The 24,332-nt window shown below is 57.7% G+C and overlaps 1 protein-coding gene across 4 annotated transcripts in view; it reads right to left on the reverse strand.

Annotated features, from left to right (window-relative positions):
* Positions 1–1,884: 1,884 nt before the first annotated feature.
* The window catches only part of ITPK1 (inositol-tetrakisphosphate 1-kinase), a 179,439-nt gene continuing 156,991 nt past the window's right edge, over positions 1,885–24,332 (reverse strand). For 3 of the 4 annotated variants that reach the window (XM_060620602.3, XM_060620605.3, XM_060620606.3), the window contains 7 exons: positions 23,785–23,883; positions 23,388–23,428; positions 19,313–19,478; positions 14,572–14,697; positions 13,228–13,295; positions 8,638–8,800; positions 1,885–4,092 (listed from right to left, as the gene is read on the reverse strand). In XM_060620602.3, coding sequence (XP_060476585.1) covers positions 3,734–4,092; positions 8,638–8,800; positions 13,228–13,295; positions 14,572–14,697; positions 19,313–19,478; positions 23,388–23,428; positions 23,785–23,883 — 1,022 coding nt within the window. In that variant the 3' untranslated portion in view covers positions 1,885–3,733. The remainder of the gene's footprint in view (positions 4,093–8,637; positions 8,801–13,227; positions 13,296–14,571; positions 14,698–19,312; positions 19,479–23,387; positions 23,429–23,784; positions 23,884–24,332) is intronic. The other variant, XM_060620603.3, reaches the window with a different exon arrangement.

Genomic DNA, 24,332 nt, shown 5'->3' on the forward strand with positions numbered 1-24,332 from the left:
AAAGCACAAGCCCTTCCTCGTGAAAGGCAGAAACAATGGGAGTGTGGTTGGCCTGAAGCCTCAGCCACATCACTTCAGGCTCAGGCTCAGGTGTGGGCAGGACAGACAGATGTGTGGGGCATCAGGGCGGGGCCAGGCAGATAGAAGAGGGAGAAGCCTGGAAACTTCTCTGCCTCGAGGTAAGCCTCGGTGGAGGGGCTGGCTATGCGCCTTCAGGACAGCCAGCACCCAGCTCAAGATCGCTAGCTCGGGGCAAGGGCCCGTGGAGGGCGAGGGCCTGTCGGGGCGCCTGCCGGGCGAATCATTTTCTAGGGGACAGAGAGGCAGATGCAGACGCCAGGGACAGCAGTCAAGCCATTCACCAGCTGTGTGGCCAGTGGCCAGTGTGAGTGCCCGAGCAGAGGACCGATCTCCCAGACTAGGACAAGGACGTGTAGTCTCCCTTGGTCTTGGAGTGGCCATGTGACAACAGCTGCTTATCGCAGCTGGCTGGAAAGCTAGTTTCTTGCCATGGCCCTTCCAACGGGCGAGGCCCACCTGACAGTCCTCTGGGTTAGAGAGAAACTCTTTTTCCCAAGTTGTTCTCTCCATCATTGATGAAGGCCCACTTGAAGGATACACCACACAACTCCGTGGGCGTTCGAGGCGTCCAGGCCGTGCCGGGTGTCTTCAGGCCCAGCCCGACCCACTGTGGGCCGCAAACCTAGACGCTTCCATGAATGGCAAGGATGCTATACCAGGAGACTCTGCTGGGCCCTCTTGAAGACGACAGACATCAAGGGCCTGCACTCAAGTGGAGCCTAATGTCTGTGGAATCACATCGTCGGACAAAGCATCCGCAAGCAGAACCTGGCCCAAGGTCTCTGTTACAGGCTGTCCAGGGCAGAGACCTTGCAACTGACCCTCTGCACTTACCCATGGCCCTAGCCAAAATATGGCCCTGGTACTTGCTCCTGGAGCCCTTGAAATCAGGAGTGCCTCCGGGAGCCCCGGCCACTGAACACCACCAAGACAGGTGCTGAGGGCCACAGACCCCAACATGCCCACCAACTGGCAAACAGAGGCTTGGGAATCAGAGTCCTAACTGCCCCCATGATCCTGGCAGGGCCAACTCTAGGGGCTACACATGCACACACCACAGCAGACCCTTCCCAGGGGCCCTGCAAGGTTCCGGAGCCTCTGACCCAGAGGGAGTACCACCAAGCCTTTGCGGGAGATACTGCTAAGGGGCCAAGGAAGACATGGCATTTTAGTGGATCTGTCTTTCCCTGATGTGGAAACCACAAGGCCTGAGGGGAAATCAACTCTACGGAGAGTGTGTCCTGGCACCCAAAAAAGTCAGTGTGCACCCAAGTGACCCTGGGAGTGGAGGTCGCTGGTTGGTGCCTCATCACCACTGATGAGGGGGTGATGGCCCCTCTCCTTGTCTGTGCTCCTGAAACCCCTACATCAGGGGTGGCCAGTGTTCGCTGAACAGGGGCGATGCAGGGAAGATAAGATGCCTGCTGCCAGGCAGGGCCTTTCCCTCTCCCACCACCTGCTGCTCCCAGGTCCTTACGAAATGAGACTCCACCCCTCGGCTTCTGCTTCCAGAAAAACCGGTCACCTTGCCTGCCACCCGCATCGAGGCCAGTGGGGAACAGTTACTTGATATCTGGGCTCTGGACCTGAGCACGTGTGACCCTGGGGGATGACGTAAGTTACCCAGGAACACGATATGGCCAGAGGCCCCAGCCCGGCATCGGGGGTCACACTGCACCCCCCCCCCCACCTGTTCCTGAGACAGATCGGGATTGGAATTTCATTTAAGAAGGTAAAGCTGTTTTATTAAGAGACCAGGAGAATGGCATGAACTTTCAACAGCATTTGTAAACACATGTGAAATGCAGTTCGATTTCAGTAGTTTATTTTGGAGACAAAGCAGTGCAAGAGGCCAGCCACACTTTCCTGCTTCCCCGGGGCTCAGGGATGGACTAGGAAAGGCGCTGTACAGACATTATAATCGGGGTTCAACACTCAAGTCGTGTAAACGCAGTTAGTCGGTGGGCCCTCCTTTCCAGGGCAGCCGGGCAGTCCCAACAGCACCTGTCCTCGCCCTAGGCCCAGTGCAGCTTGAGGGCGGCCCCCACCCAGTCCTTCCTTTCCCAAAGGTGGGTGACCCCCACGCCCCTGCTGAGCCGGGCCCGAAGGTACCTCTGAGTGCCCCGTTCAGCAGCCTCTCTCGGGCCATCCTCATTGGACCGTGCACGACAGCCTGGACGCCTTTCCCACTTTCTCAACGTGAATGGATGTCTCAGGACACAAGATCATGCTCAGGGGGTCCTATGCATTTTGCCCAGGTTCACGTTGTCCCAGGACTGGCAAAGCCCCTCACCGGCCCCCTTCTTTGCGGAGGGGCGGGGCGGTCTGCCCGCCTGCACCGCGGGAGCGGAGTGGTCAGCCGGTGGTGTAAGCTGCCGTCAGGGGCTGGGGGGGACTCTCACGGAGGAGGGGTAACTGCTTCCTCACCTCTGGGGCTGCAGCTCCCCTCACACTTGGCTGGCTCTGTGCTTGGGGCTTGCAGTGAGTGCAGGAAGGGTGGGGCGGGCCTGGCGGGCGGTGCGAAAAGATGTGAAGCGTACAGGCAGCACCCCCCCCCACCCCCGTACCTGGCCGGGGGAAGAGGCCCCAAATCACCTCGAGGCCGAGGGGAGGCTCATCGGGCTGACTTCTCAGAGAGGCAGACTGCACCGCAGGGTGTAGGGCACCAAGCCTGCCCTTCAGAGGTCTCTGGTCTCAACGGCTCATCAGAGACAAGGACACGGAGGCCCAGCAACTCCTGGGATGATCTGTCCACAGTCACGGCACAAATCCTTGGCACACGCAAGATCAGCCCGAGGGTTCCCGACCAGGCAGCCTCCTCCGGGGTCCTGGGGAGCGGCGCTTGGCCAGGGTGGGAGGCCCCCTCGCAGGGCCGCATGGGACACAAGTTGAAGGGCCTGGCGGACTCCAGGGAGCTGGACGTGGAGAGTAGAGGCCAACTCAGGACCTTAGCCGCCCCCAGGAAGCTTCCTTCTTCCTTTCTGTGAGTGGGCAACAGGCGGACCACAGCCCAGACCCCCTGCACGAAGCCCCCACAAGGAAACAGTAGGTGTGCCTCTGGCTTCCTCTGGCTCTTCAGAGGGACACCCGTACACCTGCTTGGGGCTTTAGGCCCCATTCCTCACAAAGCTGTGGAGGCCGCCAGCAGGAGGGGAACAGTGAGGGGGCCAGGCCTGGGTGCGAGGGGCTTGGAGGAAAGCGAGAGATGAGGAACCTCTCACTCTGTTCAGTGGCCAAAAGCCTGACCTGGGACGGCCCCCCTCCAGGGTCCCCTAGGCCTGGTCCACAGCAGCCATCGAGACGAACAGACGTGGATGTGCACACGCACAGCAGCCGCACGTGCACACGCACACCCCACCTCACATTCAGACCTAGTGTTGAAGACACAGCAAGTGTAAACCCAGTGAAGACATCTGCACAGCAGGTATCAGGCATCTTCCCCGAGGCTGGGCCACTTGGGGTTCTCTTCCATCTCCCCCCCCCACCACCCCTTGTTTAGATCATGACATCAGAAAATCAGGTTAAAAATTAAAAAACAAAAAAAAGAATCAGATCACTGGGAATTCTTAGTAGGAGCGTCACTGCTGGGAGCTGCTTGCCCAGCAGGTGCACTCTGCGGCCCGTGCCGCCCTCCAGGTCCTGGGCTCCGTGGCTACTGGGAGGAGGCCTTAGTGGCCAGTGAGGCCACGCAGTGCTGCTGGAAGCTGGGAGATACCGCCGCGGTGCAACCGAGTCTCTGGTGGGGCAGCTTGGCGGTGCTGCCCGTGCCCACGCCGCCCGCATCGGCCTCCGACGCCCAGGGTGGGTCCTGGCCCATCATGCTGCTGCAGCAGCCCGGGCTGGCGCTGCACGTCCGCTCGCCCGCCAGGCTGCCCGCCTGCTCCGCCAGGAGCCTGCTGTGCCTCAGTGGGGCCACGTCCCCCGCGGCTGCCGCGGCTGCACTCTGGCCCTGCAGGACAGTGGCCACGTGGTTCAGGAGGTCTGTGAAGAACTCGCTGACGCCCTCATAGCCTGTGGGCAGGAAAGAGACAGCACAGGGCGTTGAGCCAGGCTGGGGTGGAGACGGGCAGCAGGGAGAGCGGGGCACAGGTGGACTATGGGGCTCCCGGACTCAAGGTGGGCGCTCTCAAGACGGAGAGAAAACCGAGGCTCAGTTAAGTAACGGGACAGATGGAAGCCATCAAGCCTAGACTCAAAGCTGGGTGTGGGCGGGCTAGCCCTTGAATTCGGCTGTCCCCAGGGTGTGAGACGCTTGGCGCTCCAGCAGACAGGCAAACGCCCCATACCCTGTCCCTCTCGGGTACAGTTTCAGGGTCTCGTTTAATCACCGCCCCAAATGTGCCAAGATGCATGTGGCGGGACGTGGCATGGAGGGACGTGGCAATACCGAAGGCCCGCTCCTCCCGTCCTAAATCATAAACAGCCGTCCACTCCACATGGCCCAGCCTCAGCTTCCTCCTGTGTCAACTGAGAGGTCTCAGGGGCGGGGGGAGGAGGCCGTTGCGGGCATGCCCGGGGAGACCCCTGATCCAGAGTGGCTACCCCTGGAACAGAGTCTGTTGCCTTCTCACCCCCAAAATACCTGCAGGGAGGCCCTCTGTGCCATGTGCTCTGAGCATCAAAGCCAAGGGGTGGAGACCGGGTGCCCCCAGCAGGGCCACTGCCCACCTACACCTGTGCCTCTAACAAAGCAGGGCCTGGGGTTCCCGAACAGAAACTGCCAGGGCCTGCCCACGGCCCACGTTTCCCAACACAGACACGAAGGCAAATGTCGGCAAACAAATCCTTGGGCGCCACCCACCAAGCAGGTTTCCCATCTAGGCCAAGGAAGTTTTGCTAACTGCCCCAAAAACTGCATTGAAAGAAATTCAACATGAGTACCCTGTCCGCCACCCCCACCTCCCCGATCCAGTGTGGAGGCATGAGAACTGGGCACACAGCTCCAGGAACAGGACAGAAACAGGTGCCCACTCTGCGAGGGGCTCCAGGCACTGCTCACACCCCGCACGGCTTCTCCCTCCACCAGGACGACCTCCACCACCGCTCAGAGGTCACCGGGACCCTCGCGCATCCTCCAGGATGGGCCTCGCCGCGTGGGCACAGGCTGGGCGAGGAGGGCAGGCGCACCACCTGTCACAAAAGAGCCCATCCGGGGCCGGGCGGCGGAGGCATTCGTCGACGGTCGCGGGCCCGAGGCCGAGAAGGGGAAGCAGAGATGCCCACGGCAAAACTAAAAACACGTACAATGGCTGGCATGCACGGTGCATTCATGTGCCCTTAATCCCTCCTCACAACGCTGTTCCCGTTTTACAGATGAGGCGACAGAGGCACAGAGAGTGAAGTGACTGACCCCTTCCACAGGCGGACAGACACGCGTGACGGCTCATGGTGCGGATGGAGACAGTGATGGGGCCCACGGCTGGTGTTCACCCAGGCTTAGGAAGTGCTGGCCCCCAGGCCGCATGCTGCATGTCCCTTGCAGTCCCTGGGGAGTGGGGCCCAGGGCCACCCTCATTTTACAGAGGATACAAAGCTCCCAAGTGGCAGTGCCAGGACCTCAACCAGGCCCTTTGGTGCCATCTGTGCCTTGACTATCATGTGGTCCTGGGCGGTCCACCGAGGACAGGGGGGGCTTCTTCCAGCCACAGGGCCGAAAGGCAGGCCAGGCCAGGCCAGGCCAGGCCCCTAAGGGACAACCAGCAGGCGGGCTGCCGGGCTTCCAGGGTAGGGATACGAGCAGAGGGAGCAGAGCTGAGAACCGAGTCAGGGTCACACCGGGGAACAGACGCAGTCCTGTTCTGAGGCCCCCAGACAAGGCCCAGGGCAGGACATACGTGCTTCCTGAGGCTTCCTGGGGTGGTGTGGAGGCCTGAAGCTGAACTGGAGGCCGGGGAGGCCCCTCGGGTCGGCCCGAACTGGCCGGCAGCCAGGCAGCCAGCTCCCGATGCCTGGGGAGAACAGACTGAGCTGAGCCAGCACCGCGGGGCGCCAGCTCAGGGCCGGGCACCGTGCCGACATCATCTCCTCGGTCTCCGTGTGGGGGGAATCACTGCTCCCGCTGCGCAGAAGGGAACGCTGAGAACAACCCCCGCCCCCGGATGACCTGTCCCATCGCAGCCTGGAAGGGCAGGGCCAAGATCGGAACCCATGGCTTCGGCTGACAGGTCAGGAGGGGAGGGCTCCAGTCTCAGCTCCAGCACTTGGTAGCCAGTGGCTTGGACAAGACACCCAGCCCCTACCTCCATGTCTCCACGGGGTAAAGGGAGATCTTGGCAGCTCACTGCACGCCACGCTATTGCGTGGACAAAATGGGAGTAAAGCTCTCCAAGCAGGCCTGCTGTGTAAGCGTGTCAACAGCACCCGCGGCTACTGCTGTTACTAGTTCCCAGAGCCCAGCACGCGGCCCCTTCGACAGGGGGCTACTGAACACCCAGGGCCCCAAGGCAGCCTCCCCAGGAACGTACTCTTCAGGTCGGGCCCACGAGTGCTCCAGACCCAGGCTTGCAAAACAAGCCGGGAGAGGCCGGGGAGCAGCTGTCTCCCGGACACGGCCTGCCCTGGGCTCCCCCGGCTTTCCCCCAGCATCAGGCTCCCTCAGGCAGCGTCTGCTGGACTCGGCCCATCGTTCCGGCTGCCTCAGCCCCCACCTCCATGCCTGGCCCCATCTGGGCGGCCCTTCTCTCGGACAGAAGCCTCCCGGCCCTCTAGGCTCACAATCACGGTCCCCCCTGAGCATAGAGGACGCCCTCGTGACACCCAGTCCAAACTGCCCATGTTGAGAGGGGGCCGACTCAGGACCTTGCACAAAGCCGAAGCTCAAGGGCAGAGCTTCATGCTCTCACCACCTCCCATCTCCATCCTTCTGGAACTTCTGTCCCAACAGCCCGGCACTGCTCCCTCCTCATCCTACCAACCTGCTGACTCAGCTACCTCTCTGCCAGCCCCCCCACGTCCTCCCGGGTTTAGATCCTCTGATTCATTGTAATTGTTCCCTTGACACGCCCTGTATTCCCTTGATCTCTCTCATTCATTCCGTCACTTCCTCGTGAAAACCCCACCTCCGGCAACACCCAAGTCTCCATTCAGGCTGCGCCCAGGGTGACGGGAGGAACACAGGCCATTGTCCCAACAGGCCTGAGTTTCTATAAAGGAATGCTGGCCTCAGTCAGCCGCTCTGGTCCAGCTCAGAGCGAAAGCCCGCATTCTCACCATGGCATATGGCGGGCTCATCTCTGGCCCTCCTTGTCGCAGTCCCTTCCAGAGCCCTTGGGGGGTAGCTCCTTCCCTCCTTGCCGGGCTCTGCTCCAATGCCACCACCTCAAGAAGGAGCCCCTGGGCACCTCCTGTCCTCTGAAGGAAGGGCTCTGGCCATCATGGTCACGCTGTACCTGCCCTGCATGTCTGTTACTAGATGACCAGCTGGGACACACAGTAGGCCCTCGATAAAAGTCAACTGAATGACTTAAGGAGCCAGTGGTGTCCTCCCAGCCTCAGTTTCCCTGGCTATGACTTGTAACGGTGGTGAGGCCTGAGGAGTGCAAGAGGACACATGTCAGGCCCCCAGCCTGACGCCCAGGAGCCGCACAGCCTGAAGTCACGCTCTGCACCCCGCACATGAGGTCTTGTCTCACACCTTGCAGACACCCCTGAGCAGTCCCTGCATGCCACGCATGGGCTCTCCCTGGAGATGCTAACCTCCCTAAGGTACGAATCGTTTCCTGAATGTTTTTATACCCACTGAGCAGTGAGTGGCTTTACCTCCACCGCTGCTACTTAATAAAGGTGAGAATCAAAGCCAGCTGGGAGGGTGGACGAGTCCGCCTCAGGGTGCCCCCAGGCAGAGTGGGCTCATTCCGGGGCAAGTCAGCTGGGGACATCGCGGCCATCATCCTTGTAGGCTAACAGCCCCACTGAAGGTTCTCCGGGTGCTATGTCCCACCAAGAAGAGAGGAGCACGGGGGAGCCAGGCTGTGCCAGCAGCCCTGAGGGCCCCAGCAGATGCTGCCTGCCTCAGGGCCCTGGCAGACGGCAGGGAGCAGGTGCCGTTGCCACGGGGAGCTGGCCGGCTCCAAGGCCCGTCCCCGGCACTACAGTTCAGGGTGGGGGCAGGAGCACGGCCCCGCCACCAACCAGTACTGTAGCGTGCGGTAATTTCTCCCTCCCTGGGAAAGTCGACTCCCTGCACATAAACTGTGGAGGACGTACTCTCTCTGGGGTCCTTTCAGGTCTCGAAATCTACAAGCCCAACAGAGTAGCTGAGGTTCCGCCAACAAAGGCTAACACTGATGGCGCAGGGTCAGTGAGGAAGGTCAAAGAATGGGTTTAGTGCGGGCCCTCTAAGCGCCCAGTGTTCACCCTGGCTGGATGCACCGACCTTGTTTGCCAACTTCACCACATACCATAAACCCATTTTGCAGGTGGGGCTGAGGCTTAGCGGGACCACATTTATCCCAGGCCCTACCAGCAGGGAGGGAGGAAGCTGATCGGCCGGGCCCACCCGCCCCATTACCCAAGGACACCAGTGTATGGACGGATAAAGGTGGCCCCACCGCTCACCTGGGAAGGCGTTGATGTCGATAACAGCGTGCTGCCCCGTCTGGTTATTGATGATGATGTCGATCCCAAAGAGCGACACACCCAGCGCCTGCCGAAGGGCCCGGGACAGCTCCCGGATGACCTCGTCACTCGGCCGCTCAAACACGCCCTCGATCTTGTCCAGCTGCCAACATATACACACATGCAAGTCAAGTCAGGCCACAGTGGGGAGGTGCAATGCCACGCCAGACACAGAGACCCTGCCTCAGGTGCCCCAAGCCTGGCATTACCGTCAGGCAAGGAGGCAGGACAGACCCCTGGTGAGTTGCACTCACATGGCCACTTCCCACATCCCACCAGTTGGGCAGGAGCGAAGTATACAGTGTGCGTGACCCCTCTAGTCCCTGTAACAAGCTGGGAGGACTGCCCCACCCCAATCGTCCTCTGCTCTCGTCCCAGACAGACTGGGACAGCCACACAGATTTTCACGGGCTCAAGCTCGGCCCCTAGAAGGGCCACAGAGGAAGGGGAACCTTGAGGAGTGTGTGGGATCGAGGGAACATGGGTTTGAATCCTGACAGTGACTTTCTAGCTCTGTGGTCCTAGGGAGAAGTACTCGGCCTCACTGTGCCTCGGTTTGCTCAAACAGGACCAACGAGGTCCCTATCCTCTGCATGGGGAGGTCCCTGATGTGGTGGGAACAGTGTCTGCCTCACTGGGAGGAGGTGCTACCCTTGCATTCTAGAGCAGGGATAGCACTGTGTGACCTCTGAGTCAGGAGAAGGTTACAGGAGGTGCTCAATAAATACTGGAGTCCTGGGGGCTACAGGGCTCAGAAGCCAAAGAGGAAGAAGGGTGAGTGATCCGTCAGAAATAAAGTTGATGCTGGATCAAAAACTTTTAACACAGAATTACCACGTGACCAGCACTTCCACTCCTGGGTATGTGTAACCAAAAGACTGAAAACAGGTAGTTGCAACCCAATGTTCAGAGCATCGGCCAAAGGTGGAAGGAAACCAACCGAAGCGCCCATCAAAACGTGGGATCAACAAACTGTGTTACCCACACAATGGAACATTATTCAGCCATACAATGCTATGGCGTGGGTGAACCCTGAAGACGTCAGGTAAAGTGTGAGAAGCCCAACACGATGGGTTACACATTAATATTTACAGGTTAACACGAAAGGTCCAGAACAGGCAAGTCCGTGGAGATGAAAAGCAGACTAGTGGTGGTGGGGGTTGGGAAGAAGAGGGAAGGTGGCAGAAATGCTTCATAGGTACAGAGTCTTCCTCTGAGGTGACGAAAATGTCTCGGAACTTGGCAGAGGTGGTGATAGGCACAACATGGCGAATGCAGAAAACGTTACTGAATTATTACCTTAAAATGGCTATGTTGTATGTTATGTGAATTTCACCCCATTTAAAAAAAAAAAAAAAGTGAAGCTGAGTCAGGAGGGCTGGGGACAGAGCCCTGGGCACCAAGGACAAATGGCCCTTACCCCGGCACAGGTAGCTACAACGGCCGATGGGGAGCTTGCACACATTCCCCGGGTGAGGAGCCCACGGCGGGCACCATCAGTGGTCCCCTGTGAAGCCACGCCCGCGGGCTCTGCACAACTGGCGGGGCCCCTCAAACCCACGACCCTGCTGCCTCGGTGTGCTATCAGAGGAAATACTTTCTAACGGGCCAGTGCCAGACTGCCTGTGACAAGCCCTTGTCACTTAGCACCCGCCCAAGCCTGGGCAGGTATCCCCCATTTTGTGCTCCCTTTCGCCAGTCAGAGGCTCAGCGCATCGAGGCAGCTCAGCCACGGGATCTGTGGCCCCAGGTCCTCCCCAGGTCAGAGGGAGCCAGGCAGACACCATGGCACAGCCCATTCCCTCCCGCACGCCCTGAGCCGTAATGTACGCTTCTGGGTCTTGTTTTCTCACTCCAATAAATGAGGTAATAAAAACACCTGCACCACGGGACGTAGGATCCGAGAAGCTAAGGTTTAAGGCTTGCAGCACAGGTCCACCAGCAAGGGGGGTGGGGTACGGCTGCCGTATTAACACACTGTTTACAAAAGCACTTTCTCAGCTCAGCCAAGGCATCTCAGAAATCCTCCCGAAGCTGTTTGATTACGTTAAACTAACTAGCCATCCCAGGACAAGATAAAGGCACGGAAATCCTGCCCCTGGGTTGTAAGTGCGAAGGCTACAGTGATGTTCTGGGGAATGGGGAGGCAACACAGGAGGTGAGGGGTGGTCCTCCGGATCACCACGATCACCCTCCTCCCCCAGCATGGTGGGCTGAGTGCTTCCGGCACACTCCGGCGCACGTCTGGGCGCTCTGCATCCAGTAACTCCCCGAATCCCATGACCGCCCTGCGCGGCAGGATGGGGAAACAGAGGCTCAGAGAGACGACAATGCGATTCCCAGGCCACACGGCCAAAATGTTGTGGAGCTTGGGGGTGACGCCAGCCAATCTTGTCAGTGTCCACACTCTTATGTAGCAGTGTCTGGGGGCCTGTGAGTTGGGTGTGGGAGTCGGGTTCACCCTCAGGGGCCTCCAGCCAGGGAGGGAGGTAGGGCTTCAAGGCCAGGACAAGGCTTCCTGCATGAGGCCCTGATGGTGGGAGGGAGGAAGCTAGGAGGCGAGTCTGGAGTCAAACTGTGTCAGGCTGGCCTGTGGGTGTGCAGGAGGGGCTTGCATCCTGAACAGGAAGGGTATGGCTGAGTGTCATTCCCCTGTCTAGTTTCACATGGTGTCACTTCTGGGGGCTTCCTGAAGAGCAGTCACGAGCTGAGGGGAAGGAGGTGATGGTGGAGCACAGGTGGAGAGGAGGCTCAGAAGTGTCTCTAAGCTTTCCCAGCCCACAGATGAAGACACAGGCCGAGCAACAGACAGGTGATTACCCAAGGTTACCTGGGACCCGCTGGCCTCAATTAACAGCCCCAGGGGCCACAAGAGCCACACTGGGACTGGCAGGGACAGCTTCCCACAAGTCCGTGGAATGCCACCCCTGCCCAGAGCCACCAGCCAAACAAGGTCTGAGAGCCTTTCAGGAACAAGTCCCGAGGAACTGCACCAGCCCAAAGTCTCCGAGGGCTGGAAGACCAGAAATTCTTTTCTTGCACAAAACAGCTTTTTCCATCTTTTTTACAGTGCACACAGACAGGCGCTGTGGGGTTCTGTTTAAAATCTGGTTGTTCTCTAAGCTTCCTTGGAGAACATGGAACTTGTTCCTGGGGAACACCTATCAGCATCTGGAGGGACACTGGTGCTCCCTCCAGGTCCCTGTCCACACCCATGCTCTGTAAAACCCTCTGCATGCTGCCGGCTCCTCAGAGGAACCAGACACAAAGAAGAAACGAACAGGTGGCCTGGAGCAGGGGGGCAGGAGGTAGTAGGCAAGTGCATGCCCCCAACACAGGAAGTGGGGGTGTGAGGCCCAGGGGCAGGGGCCTATCGTGGATGTTGTCGGTGAGAACATCCCAGGACACAGGCAGATCCTCCCGGATTAGCCGGGACGGCCATGACTCAGGAGCAGGAGATGAGGCACAGGGCTCCAAGGTCAGGGGAAGCAACAGCAGAGGCCGCTGGCTTGCTGGACTTGGGAGGGATGGCAGAAGCTGCCCCACGGCCGACTTCAGCTCAGGTCATGATCTCACGGTTTGTGGGTTTGAGACCCACAGCGGGCTCTGTGCTGACAGCTCAGAGCCTGGAGCCTACTTCACATTCTGTGGCTCCCTCTCCCTCTGCCCTTCCTCCCTCCCTCCCTCCTTCCCTCCCTCCCTCCCTCCTTCCCCCTCTCTCTCCCTCTCAAAAATAAATAAACATTAAGAAGCTGCCCCATGGCAATTTCTAACTCTCTGCTCTGGGTAAAGACTGCTTTGCACATACCAGTGTGATAAGAAGCCCTAAATTCCCCAAAGACCCAGCTTTGGAATCAGACCAATCCGGGGTCATACCCTAGCTTGGCCCCTGAGTGAACAGTCCTGTGAGTTTGGAGAAGTTCCTCAACCTCGCCGAACATTAGCCTCCCCGCTCAGGAAAATGGAGCTGTCCGCCCTGCTCCCGCAAGGCTGTGTCCAGACCTGGCTGTGATGCCCTGCGGTGTCTAGGATGGCTCCTGACACACGGGGACGTTCACGGAACGGTCGCCCCGAGCGAGCCCTCCTGCCCCCACAGAAGTAGCAGCAGGCCCTTGACAACGCTTACTGGATTCACGTGGACAAGGAAAGAAAAAGGAAGCCGAGATAGTGTCGCCTCCCACCCCTTTTCTTAAATCAGGAAAAAGGCAGCAGGTCTCCACAATATCAGTGACATGGGGCAGGGGGTGGCGGGGGGCGGGGATGTGTCAGGGGAGGGAGTCCTCATTCTGGGAGAAGAGTTAGAAAAGCTTCCACTGGGAGGAAACTAGTGGTAAACGGGTGTGGCTACGATGGCCATCGGCACGAAAGCCTGAAGCAAGCAAAGCAAAGGGGTTTCCGGCCCCCGGCAGGGAGACGAAGGTCCTTCCACCCTGCTCTGCTGGAGCTCAGGCCTGGGCCTCACCACCGACAGCACGCTGTGCACACCCAGGCTCGGGAGGGAACACGGCCAACACGGCAGAAGGAACATACCGCGGTCAAGACCGATGAAGACTCCGGCTTTGACACGTTGTGGCTGTTGAAGAAGATGGACTCGCGGTCTGAAAAGCAAAGACAAGAAGGAGCCGGAGTGAGCTTAAAGCAGTGATGGTGACTCCACCACCTGACACCAGGGGGCAGCACCACCCCAGCCACGGCCACGGTGGCCGTAGGGTTCAGCGTCCAACAGCAGCCAACCCGGGGCCCAGTGAGCCGGGCGCCCCCACGACAAGAAGACACTGCCCCGTGGACGGAAACACGCCTGATCAGGGCTCCCGCTTCAAGCCTTCCTCCCATACAAAAATAATGACCTTAATGAGGTCTCTGCTATGATCTTATGGTATCTTAGATCCGGTTTTCCCCCCACACCCAAGGCCCCATTCCCAAAGTGTGTTTAATGTGTCTTACGGACATGGCACTAGAAAGGGGATGGAGTGGTGGCCGAGTGAGCGGGAAATGCGGTGTACCAGAATATCAAAGGCCCAAAGTCAATGGCAAGTAAAATCAAGGTCGGAGGACCAGTAAATGCCATTGAATCCAGTATTCCCAGCCCCTCCCGGTATCTGCTCAGAGAACTCCTTTTCAGGGTAGCACGTGAGAAATGCCCAAGCTGCTACTTGGCACGTGAGTGTTTCAAATATAAAGGGTTCTGCTGTATCCCAACTATTTAGGGGGAAAAAATAGGAAATCAGAACACGGGCTGCTATAGGATCCATCCAAGAAAGCATACAGAGTAATTTGTTTGGCTCTGGAAGCCGGCACAGCCCGCCCGAAATGCGCTTCACCTCCTCCCACCCCATACTTCCCTGACCCATGGCCATCGCCCATCACACCCTCAGTCCCATTGGGGCACCCAGAGGGGCAGGCTGATCCCAACAATAATGAGAGCAACAAGCAGCTGGTCTGTCTGTCCACCCCCTGGAGTGCGGTCAGTCGGTCACACATTCTCTCGAGCACTTGGAAGCATGGGGCACACAAATGCAAGAATCACAAAACCACCAGCTCCACCGCCCCGTGCCCCCCACCAAGAATGGCATGGGGATGTCCTGGGCCATGAGCCCCTATGTGGCCCCAGCAGCCTCTGCTTCAGTCTTTCCAGAGTGGGCCATTATGGCTCCCATCCTCAGGACATACTGCTCATCCCTGGGACCTGGGTCCCTAAGCGCAGGACAGGAAGGGCCTTGGTGGAAGCACCATGGCGTGCAGGGGCCAGGCCACAGCGGGGCACCCGCTCTGACTGCCAACGACCCCCACCAGCTCCAGGATTACGGCGCCGCAACAATCATGCATGAGGAAGTGATTCGGGCGGAGGCCAAGCAGGCAGGCGCTGAGAGGTACCTGGCATCCTTCCCGCTAGTGGGGCACACAGGCCCCTTGCCGCCCCGGTGTGCCCGACAGTCCTCCCGCCGCTCCGACCAGAGCCAGTCCAGACGGGGGGCACGAGAGACGGTCCTGGGGAGGAGCCTGGGGAAAATAAACACCCTGCAGGACTTGTGCCAAGCAGCCCCACCAATCTCTACTCCTGGGCTCCGAGAGCCAAGAAGAGGGGGCCTTCAGGGGTGGCAAGCCCTGTGGGCCGGAGGACAGAGTGGGCCTCGAGCAGCTGCAACAGGTGTTCTGGCCTTCTGCGGGCACTGCCCACCTTTTTGCCCTGTAGCCCGGCCTGGCCCAACCCCACCAAGCTCAGGGTGCCTCCCACCCACCCCGAGGGTCCCCAAGGGTAGCAGAGCAAGCCTGGGGAGGGGGGCCACACAGAGCAGGTAGACACAGCCAAGTTCAGGGAGGCTGGGAAGCCTGCAGGAGCCACAAGGAAACACCACGGTGCTTAACTCTGCCAGGAAGGGAAGAAGCTGGGCACTCAGAAAGGCACACCCAGCACTCACTGGACTGGACAGACCACATCACCCAACAGTTTCTTGTGGAAGGGACACCAATCAAAAACGTGGACCGTTTTCCAAGGAGATTGTTTCTCCTCCTGGGCTAACTCTGACCCGGGGGCTCAGGCCAGAGGACTATTCAGCAATGACAGTGGCAGTGGAGGAGCGGGGGGGGCCTCTGCTCAAGTACCACCTGTGTGTGGCCTGAACAGCGGCCAGAGGGGGTGTGGGCAACTTCCAGACACTCCCTGGCCCAGGGAGACGGGTCAGAGTGGGTCACGTGTCCTCCGATGCCAGCTCCTTGGGGAGCTAAAGACGGACCTGGCTGGGCCCTGACACTCCGATCACAGGACCACCCTGGATGTGGGACCCCATCCACTCACTCCCAGTGTCTGGAACAGTCCTGAGACACACAGTCTGAGTAACGAACCACTACCAGCGCCCCACGGGGGGCGCGAAGGCAATGAGGGGAATATGGGTGCTTTCGGCCCTTGATGTATACACAAGAAGAACAGGTTCAAAACAGGGTAAATGACAGGTTTAATTCCCAAATACTGCAGTAACTCAGCAGTTATGAGCACGGACCACACTCTCTCCAGCTTTACTTGCTTACTCTTCATGTGTGTCTCTGGGGAGGGGGGCATGTCACAGTGCTGCAGACGGAGGCCCAGATCTTCTTCTAGATCCCATACAAGTATCAGCTCCACAGAGAGGCCAGCTCTGGCTCCCTCACCCAGTGGTGTCCCAGGACCCACTGTTTCCTCTGGAGCCCTTCATCTATGCCACAATGCATCTTTTTATTCTTTCTTTCCGCATGTGTGGGTTCTCCCACTAGAATAGAAACACATGAGGGCAGGATACTTGGCTGACTATCTAGTCACCTACTGGATCAGTTACCAGGCACAGGGCTGGGCACATGGCAGGCTCAAGGAAATACAGCATCCATTACACTAGAGAGGCTCTAGATGACAGATCGGCAAACCAGAGACTGAAAGCCAAATCTAGCCTGTCGCCTGCCATTTGTAAATAAAGTTTTATTGGAACACAGCCAGGCCCAGGTGCTAACATATTGTCTACAGCTGCTTTCATGCCACAAGGGCAGCATTAAATAATTATGACAGAGTTGGAAATATTTACTATCTAGGCTTTTGCAGAAAAAGTCTGCTGACCCCAGCTCTACGTGGCAAGTGATATCATTCTTTGATGTACCCTTAAGGGAAAAAAGGCCCAGGAAGAAGGGTAAAATAAAGGCACTAGTCCACACAGTACAGGAAACAAAAGTAAATCCACTGCACAAAAGGGGAACACAGAGACGTGCCTATCTCCGTCCTGGCACTGGGTAGAGACAGGGGAGCAATCTCCCCAGCTGTGAACGACAGGCATAGGATACGTGTTCCTAGTGGCTGACACAAGCCAACACCAACCCTCTCAGTAAGAACCTGACTTTCACTCCAGCAGAAGCAACTAGAAGACGCCACTGGCTCTAAACATCACCTGACTTCAGAGACGTTAACAGGGAAAACCACAAGTGCACCTGAAAATCAACAGAGCATGGTCGTTATGGAGGGAAGGCTAGTGTCCCTGGCTCCCCGCCCCCCAGGTCCTGAAGAATCCCACAGCTCCTTGCGTGGATGGGGAAGCTGTAGGCCACACTGGACAAGGGAAACCGGAAAGCCAGTGTGGGGGCTGGAAAGAGGCCAGAGCCCCAGAGCCCGCTGCTCAACTGGTCCAGCTTAAAGGACCCCTGTCGAGTTATGCTTCTCATCTGGAAAGAACACGCACATAAAGAGAACAAAGCCCGCGCCGGCTCCCTGGCACGATGCCCTGAAGACCGCAAACATGAAATCGGCTTTGGGATGGATGGACAGACATGCTGAAAGTTATTCAACTTGCCTGAGCATAATAAACATTCCTGCATTGGCTCTGTGAGTTTACCTACTCCCCAGCCTACATTTTATGGAAAACTGGCAACCTGTCATGAGAAGAAACACAGTCATGAGAAGACACAGAAACATGGAGCCTCATCCTCAAGACACAGGACACAGAGCCTGCGCCTGGCTGCAAACGGCTCCCAGGGCTGAGACAGAAACTGGCCCAGCACTTTGTAACAGGGAGGAAAAGGAGAAAACTTCCTTTCCTTTGTCTGGAAAGGAAGGAAACGTGGCAGTAAATTTCTTACAGGTAGAGGGGATTTGGGTAAAAATAAAAAAAAAAGAGGGGCGCCTGGATGGCTCAGTCAGTTAAGCGTCCGACTTCGGCTCAGGTCATGATATTGCAGTTAGTGGGTTCGAGCCCCACGTCGGGTCCTGTGCTGACAGCTCAGAACCCGGAGCCTGCTTCAGATTCTGTGTCTCCCTCCCTGTCTCTCCCCGGCTTGTGCTCTGTCCCTCAAAGGTGAATAAATGTTAAAAAAAAATTCTTTTAATAAAAAAAGAAAAAAAGAAAGGAGGCTATGTAAGGTATGCTACTCTTAATATATTTTCCACAGACTTAAAGCACGTACTTTTTAAAAATCAGAGAAAATACATAATTAAAAAAAATAGTCTCTTCCAGCCCACAATTTATAAAAATGCCTCCTGCTGCTATATAGTCATATACAAAAAGACCCCTCCAGATCTTAGTCCCCTCACCCCCACATCATTACATCATCCCAGTGTGCGAGAGATGGGACCAGGGGGACTTTGGGGATGTCCCAAACCCTGACAATGCAGCCTCGAGTCCTGGAGCCCCCCGCCTGGCTGGGAAGGCTGCCTGCACCCAGAAAGGAAGTGAAAACGGGCACACATTTTCAAAGTGTCTGCTCTCTGTGTTGCGTTAATGGGAAGAAAAAAGCTGTCCTGGGGATGAACAGCTGAACTTTATTCAAGAGGAGTGGCTTAAAGCCACCAGGAACGGATGGTGACAGGCAATCCCAGCAGGAGGGACTTTAAGAAGACACATCTGTTGACTCAGATGGAGACAGAACGGCCCGGTATTTCACTGCATCTGGTGATGGCGGGTTTCCCTTGCAGAGATAAATGCACGGCATGCCTGAGCACAGCACATGAGGACAATCAAATATCCTGCAAGGGATCCTCTTAGAAAGCTGTGCTTATTTCAAAGACACGGTTACTCTGCTCCAAAGGTTTCTGGAACTTGCCTTAGAGATGCCTTCAGAACCACTAGAACATTCTTTTGAGCAGCCCCAACACCAGCAAATCCGTATCTTAGTGTCAGTTTCTGAAAGGGCCAAGGATCAGCTGGTGTCAGGAGAGTAGCTAAAAAAAAAAAAAAAAGCTGAGCAGGGCGCCTGGGTGGCTCAGTCGGTTAAGGGTCAGGTTCTTGGGTTTCGGCTCAGGTCATGATCTTGTGGTTTGTGGGTTCGAGCCCTGTGTCAGACTCCGTGCTGACAGTGCAGAGCCTCTTGGGATTTTCTCTCTCTCTCTCTCTCTCTCTCTCTCTCTCTCTGCCCCTCCCCTGCTCATGCACTCGCTCTCCCTAAATAAATAATAATTAATTAATTAATAAAGCTGAGCTTGTGGAGCCCCTCAGCCTCCTTACAGGATCCCCTCAAATGCCCCCAAATGATGGCAGCATCCTAAAAACACCACCACCCTGTGACCATCTGAGGGACACTTGGGATCCAAAACATGCTCACTCAGTCCTCACCCCTGTAAGGAGGGACGCGGTGGGGTGACTGTGCCCACATGGACCTGCCTGAGGTCCCCCAACTAGGAAGTGCTGGACCCTGTGTGACCTCTAACGCAGCGCACATCCGCAGAAGCAGCAAGTAACGCTGGGCCTCCCCATTTGGAAAAAAAAAAGACATGATAAAAGGGTCAGCACTCTGGCCTTCAAAAAATCAGAGGGGCCCTTTCCCAAACCCTCACTTCCCTCAAGGGCCAATCACCCATTCCAGCATGTTCCTCACGCGTGTCACCTCTGTGGGGCCCCCAGGAAGTGCCCTGGGCGCAGAGAGCTTTCGGAGGAGTCCCGGAGCTTACAGTGGTCCGGGAGGATGAAGCCCCTACAGTGACCCGGTGGAGTGGGGTTTTACCTCGTTCTCCAAGACTTCTCACTACTGAGCAGACCTCCTCCACCCTTCAGATCACATCATCCCTGCCCCCTCCAAAATACCACAGGGTAGCAGGGTAAGTGCGGCAGGACAGACGGCCAACGCCCTGTCCCAGCCGGGCCCCTGCGACGGCGGGAAGCCTGGTTACCTGACGTGCCGGCGGAGAAGTTCTTCAGCGAGGGCCTCTGGACCACGGTGTAGGACTCGCCCACCACAAACACCTTGTACAAAACAGCGTTGTGGTTGATGAAGTTCTGGACCACACAGGGTGGCTGGATGGCACTCAGGCCCTCCTGGTTGAACACGATGGCCATCTATAGAAACAGGGAGCCAAGAGTTCTGTCAGAATCCACCAGCTACTCAGCCTTACCCAGGGGCACATCACCTGACCAGATGCACCAAGAGCCATCCCTGTGAACTGAGGACGCCCCAGGAAGAATCTCAAGCCAGGACGAGGGGAGTGAGACTCGAGAATGAACACCTGGGGGTCGATTCACTCCTGCTGTGGGGATTTGGAAATCCTGTACCATCAGGCTGTCCACGTAGGGTTGAACTGGCTGTGCACTGCCCAACTCCACACCGTAATCCTGGGAACGGGACCCCCGGCTGTATACTATTCAATCCTTACGACATCCTTAGAGATTCTTCCACAAAGATCCAGGAGAGGCGGGGAGTGTAAGGCAATGGATCGGGAATTGGGAGGCCTCGGGTCAAAGTCTGCATAAGGGTAAGGGCTATCTCTGGTTGAGCACTCAGAACATGCCCAGCCCTGTTCTGACCACTTAATGCGAGTCACCTGGTGCTGCCCTCACGCTGCACCTCTGAGGTGGGCACTGCTATCATGCACCTTTTACAGATGGGGAAACTGAGGCCCTGAGCAGCTCAGTGGCTGGTTGGAAAGTGATGGAGCCCAGGCTGGGACTGGGTCTGCCCAGCACGAAGTCTTGGCCTCATCACACATTCAGCGAACCACATGGATGCTTGAGAAATGGGAACGTGCTGCTCTGACTCCGATGCCTGTGGGGACAAAGGTCCCCACTGAGAGGATCTGGTAGGGCCACGAAGGTAGGGAGGGCAGAGGCACAGCTGGAGAAAATCTCTGCTTTGGCTCAGCTGCCAGAGCCGGGACCATGACTAATCCCTTGCAGCCCAAAGGCCCCAGGAGGGAGCCACCAGATGCCCAGGACCATGGGCAGGAATGACGGAGCCTGGACAGCTGGCTGCCTGCACTGGCAGCCACCCCTGACGTCAACTGTCACAGAGCACCACCCCAACGTTCCTGGTGCTCAGCCGGGCAGGGCAGGAGTGGAGAGGCAGGCCACATGCAGAAACAAAAAATGCGTGCATCTGTGTGCATGTGTGTGCACATGTGAGTGCATGCGTGTGCCGCAGCGACCGTCTCCTTAGCCTTCTGATAAGGAAGAGAAAGGCCACAGGTGGCCCTGGAGCCAGACGAGCCAGACACGGGGTTAAGTCCTAGCTCCAGCACCTGGCTGCATGAGGGCTGACAGGGGACTCACCCTAAGCTCATTTTCCTCACTTGTAAAACAGCAGCAATAACTACCATGGGATAGATGCTTCAGGGGCACTTTGAGCTTCTGGCTTAGTGGTTTAACAAAGAGGTGGGGGGGGGGGAGGGGGACGGGGGGAGGATGATGATTTCACTGCCAAGCAAATCAGTGTGCATGCACTGGCTTAAAAACAAAACAAAACAAAAAACAAACAGCTCTATGAGCAGGAAATAAAAAGAGAGTGGTCTGCCAAAACCAGCTGACTTTAGTTGAGCTTGGGATTCTGAGGGAGGGATCAGGCAGACCTCAGTACAGGTAAGGAAGGACCCTAATCAGAAAGCCTCACTTTTGGGGCGCCTGGGTGGTTCAGACGGTTGAGCATCCGACTTGGGCCCAGGTCATGATCTCGCACTTTGGGAGTTTGGGCCTTGCATTGGGCTCTGTGCTGACAGCTCAGAGCCTCCAGCCTTGCTTTGGATTCTGTGTCTCCCTGTCTCTTTCTCTCTAACTCTCCCCACTGTGCTCTCTCTCAAAAATAAAAAAATAAACTTTTTTTTTTAAATTAGAAAAAAAAAAAAAAGCCTCACTTTTCTGTTTAAAGCGAATTACGTCCACAGACCTGTCCTCCATCCTTGCTGCACCCAACATCCCCAGGCCCCCGTGAAACAGGGGAAGAGCCTTGCTCCTCAACGCCCAGGCTCATGCCATGGAGGGCACCCCACTCAAAGGGGCATCCCTCTGATGTTGAAGCCTGCCAGGAGGCAGGCAGCCCAGAGCACACACAGACTCCCTGGGAGTCTCCAGATCCCAATGTTGGATGCTCCTCCGTTCCCGATCTGGGGGAGCCCCTCCCTGAAACAGCACACTGTGGGTTGGGAGAAGTGGGGGGGGCGGAGACAGGGAGGTACCCATGTGTACATTTTGGAGCCAGACTCAGACAGCAAGACTGAGGGGTGAAAGCTGCCCCCAAAGGCACTGACCCCATACGTTGGCAGGAGGGAACTCACTTGGACCTGGAACCCCCACTGCTTCTCCCGTGCCCCGGCAGGCTCCATAGCAGCTGGTTCCCTAATAGCTCACCAGACAGGGGCAGGGCAGCACGTATGGCAACTCCCTCATTCCCCGGCGACCGCTATGCCATCCCCACGTGCAGACACTCAGAGAGGCTGGGTAATCTGCCCCAAGTCCCACCGCTGGCAGTGCCCAGAGCCAGACCCGCTCCCAGGTCCACAAGATTTCAGAGTTCTCTTGTGAAGACAGAAGTGGTTTCTTCCCTGCAGGCTGACCTTTTCTGCATCAGGATGGTCTAATCACACTAATGATGATTAGAGTCATCCTTCCATCCAGAAAACTGCAAGGCACTGACCAACAGAGGAACCAGGTGCTAGTGAGAAGGGGCAGGTGGAAGGCTGGCAGGCAGGTGCTGAGGGGAATGTGGGTTCTGGCGACATGACTCTGGCTGCTCTGAAGCATTCCGGCTCCCTCCCAGCGCCTGGCATGGAGCACATCCCTGGCCCAGAGCCCAGGCAGGCCCAGGCAGGGATGGCTCCCCAAGGGCAACCAGCCTTACGAGGCGGCTGACCTCTGCAGCAGGCCGCGATTTCCCGGGGCTGCCCCCACATTCCTTCCCACGGGCAGAGGCACACCCTCGGCCCAGCAGCTTCCATCACACCATGTACCATATATCACCCTGACACTTTCTATTTATAGGCATATAAGCGTCGCCACAAACGTATGCCAGGGAGAAAGACCACCACGGAACTCTGCTTCCGGGCACTGCTGGGGGGCTGTCCAGGTTTCATCCTAAGGTCTCGGGGAGCACTTCTGACTGGGTCAGACTCTCCCCACGGGGCCCTCAGGATGGGCGCTGAGTCTACTGCCCAGTGCACCCTCCCGGGTGCCAAACAGGAAGGCCCCCAGGCCGGGCCGTGCCTGTAAGGGAATGAAATGCAGACGATGGGGTGGGGGTGGAGGGAAGCCCTGAGGGCAATGTCCCAGTGTGGTTCCAAAGACAGCAAGGGCAACCCAATGGAGTCCCTGCCTGGCCACCTGCTCCCCTTACCCCCGGAAGGCCTCCTCTGCTTATGGTCCTACACCATATCTCACCGGTGCTATGTCTCTGGGACTCGGTCTCTACCCCCCGGGGCAGGGTGCACATCCTATGCATTCTTCCCCGGGCACTGAGTGGGGCTGGGAATGCCCACGGGGGAATAAAGGAATGACAGAGAGGGTGGAGGAATCCCCACACACTGGCAAGTAGAGTGCCGCTGCCTCCCCCACTCCCTTCTAAATTCAGCAGGACCAGCCGGTCTGTGAGCAGCTGGCAGGGACACCACATCTCCAGTGAGCAGCACTCAGAGGGGCCTGGGGCAGTGGCTGGCACAGAGCAGGTGCCCAGGGAGCTATCGACACTGATGAGCCAAAGGTTGGAAAGTCAGACAGGTCAAACTGGGACGTGATGTGACTTGCTGGGGCTCACGGCGGGCAGGCAGACCCCTGGCACACCCATCCCGCCCCTGGGGACAGGACAGGCACGGGGAGAAGCTGGAGACCACGCACAAAGCCACAAGCAGGAGCAGGACAGGGAGCCGGAGCAGCAGGTGTGAGATCTGGCACACAGACCCCTGCGGGCTCCCAGAGAGACACCGTGAGCTGGAAAGGTGGGGGCATAGGGGGAGATGGGGACACAGGGCAGTCAAAGCTTCCACTCACCTCATGAGAGTTGGTGCCATGAGCCACTCTGGTTTTGCAAACTATGGAGCAGGGAGAGAAAAGCAGAGAGAAATCAGTGAGGTTATTCTCCACAAAGCCTGACTCGCGGTACAGGGAGAAATTCTTGACCCTCCAGCAGCCCGTGGGGATGAGGTAGCAGACACGCGGACTCAACAACGGCCAGCATCTGCACTCAGGCGTCTGGACAGACACTGCCAGGCCGGCAAAAGAGCACCCGCCGCCCACACCACCTGATGACCCGTGACCGCTGAGTGCTGCAAAGCCCTCCCTGGTGGCCATGGCCTTCACGCATCCCAGGGAGCACAGACAGCCCCCCATCCCCACCCGGCCCGAGGCCCGGCCAGCCTGCCCAGCGGGGCCTGGGCGTGGTACGCACTGAAGGGGAATGCCAGGCCGTTCTTCTCCAGGAGCCTCATGGTGTCGTCTCCGCACAGGCTGGTGAGCTCCATGAAGGGTGGCGAGCAGATCCTGTCATCTGGGGACGGCAAAGAAGCCCACGTCAGCACGCCTGCCTACTAGCCCCCGGGCCCACTTCCTGTGACAGAGCCACCTCCTCAGGGCCACGCTCGACAGCCCTGCTCTCCTGAGCAGACACCCCCAAGTCCGCAGCGAGTGCGCGCGTGCACACACACACACACACACACACACTGACAGTAATGGCAGCATATTCTTCAATTACATTTCTTTTTTCTTTTTTAATTTTTATTTGAGAGGGAGTATGTATGCATCTGTGCATGTGAGCAGGGGAGAGGGGCAGAGGGCGAGAGAGAGAATCCCAAGCAGGCTCCACCCCAGTACAGAGCCCGACTCAGGACTCCATCCCATGACCCTGGGATCACGACCTGAGCCTAAATCAAGAGTCCGACACTCAACCGACTGGGCCCCCCAGGCGCCCCTTTAATTACATTTCCTAACGTTTCCATA

This window comes from Panthera onca, chromosome B3 (genome assembly GCF_046562875.1).
Source record: "Panthera onca isolate mPanOnc1 chromosome B3, mPanOnc1 haplotype 2, whole genome shotgun sequence".
NCBI classification, from domain to species: Eukaryota; Metazoa; Chordata; class Mammalia; order Carnivora; family Felidae; genus Panthera; species Panthera onca.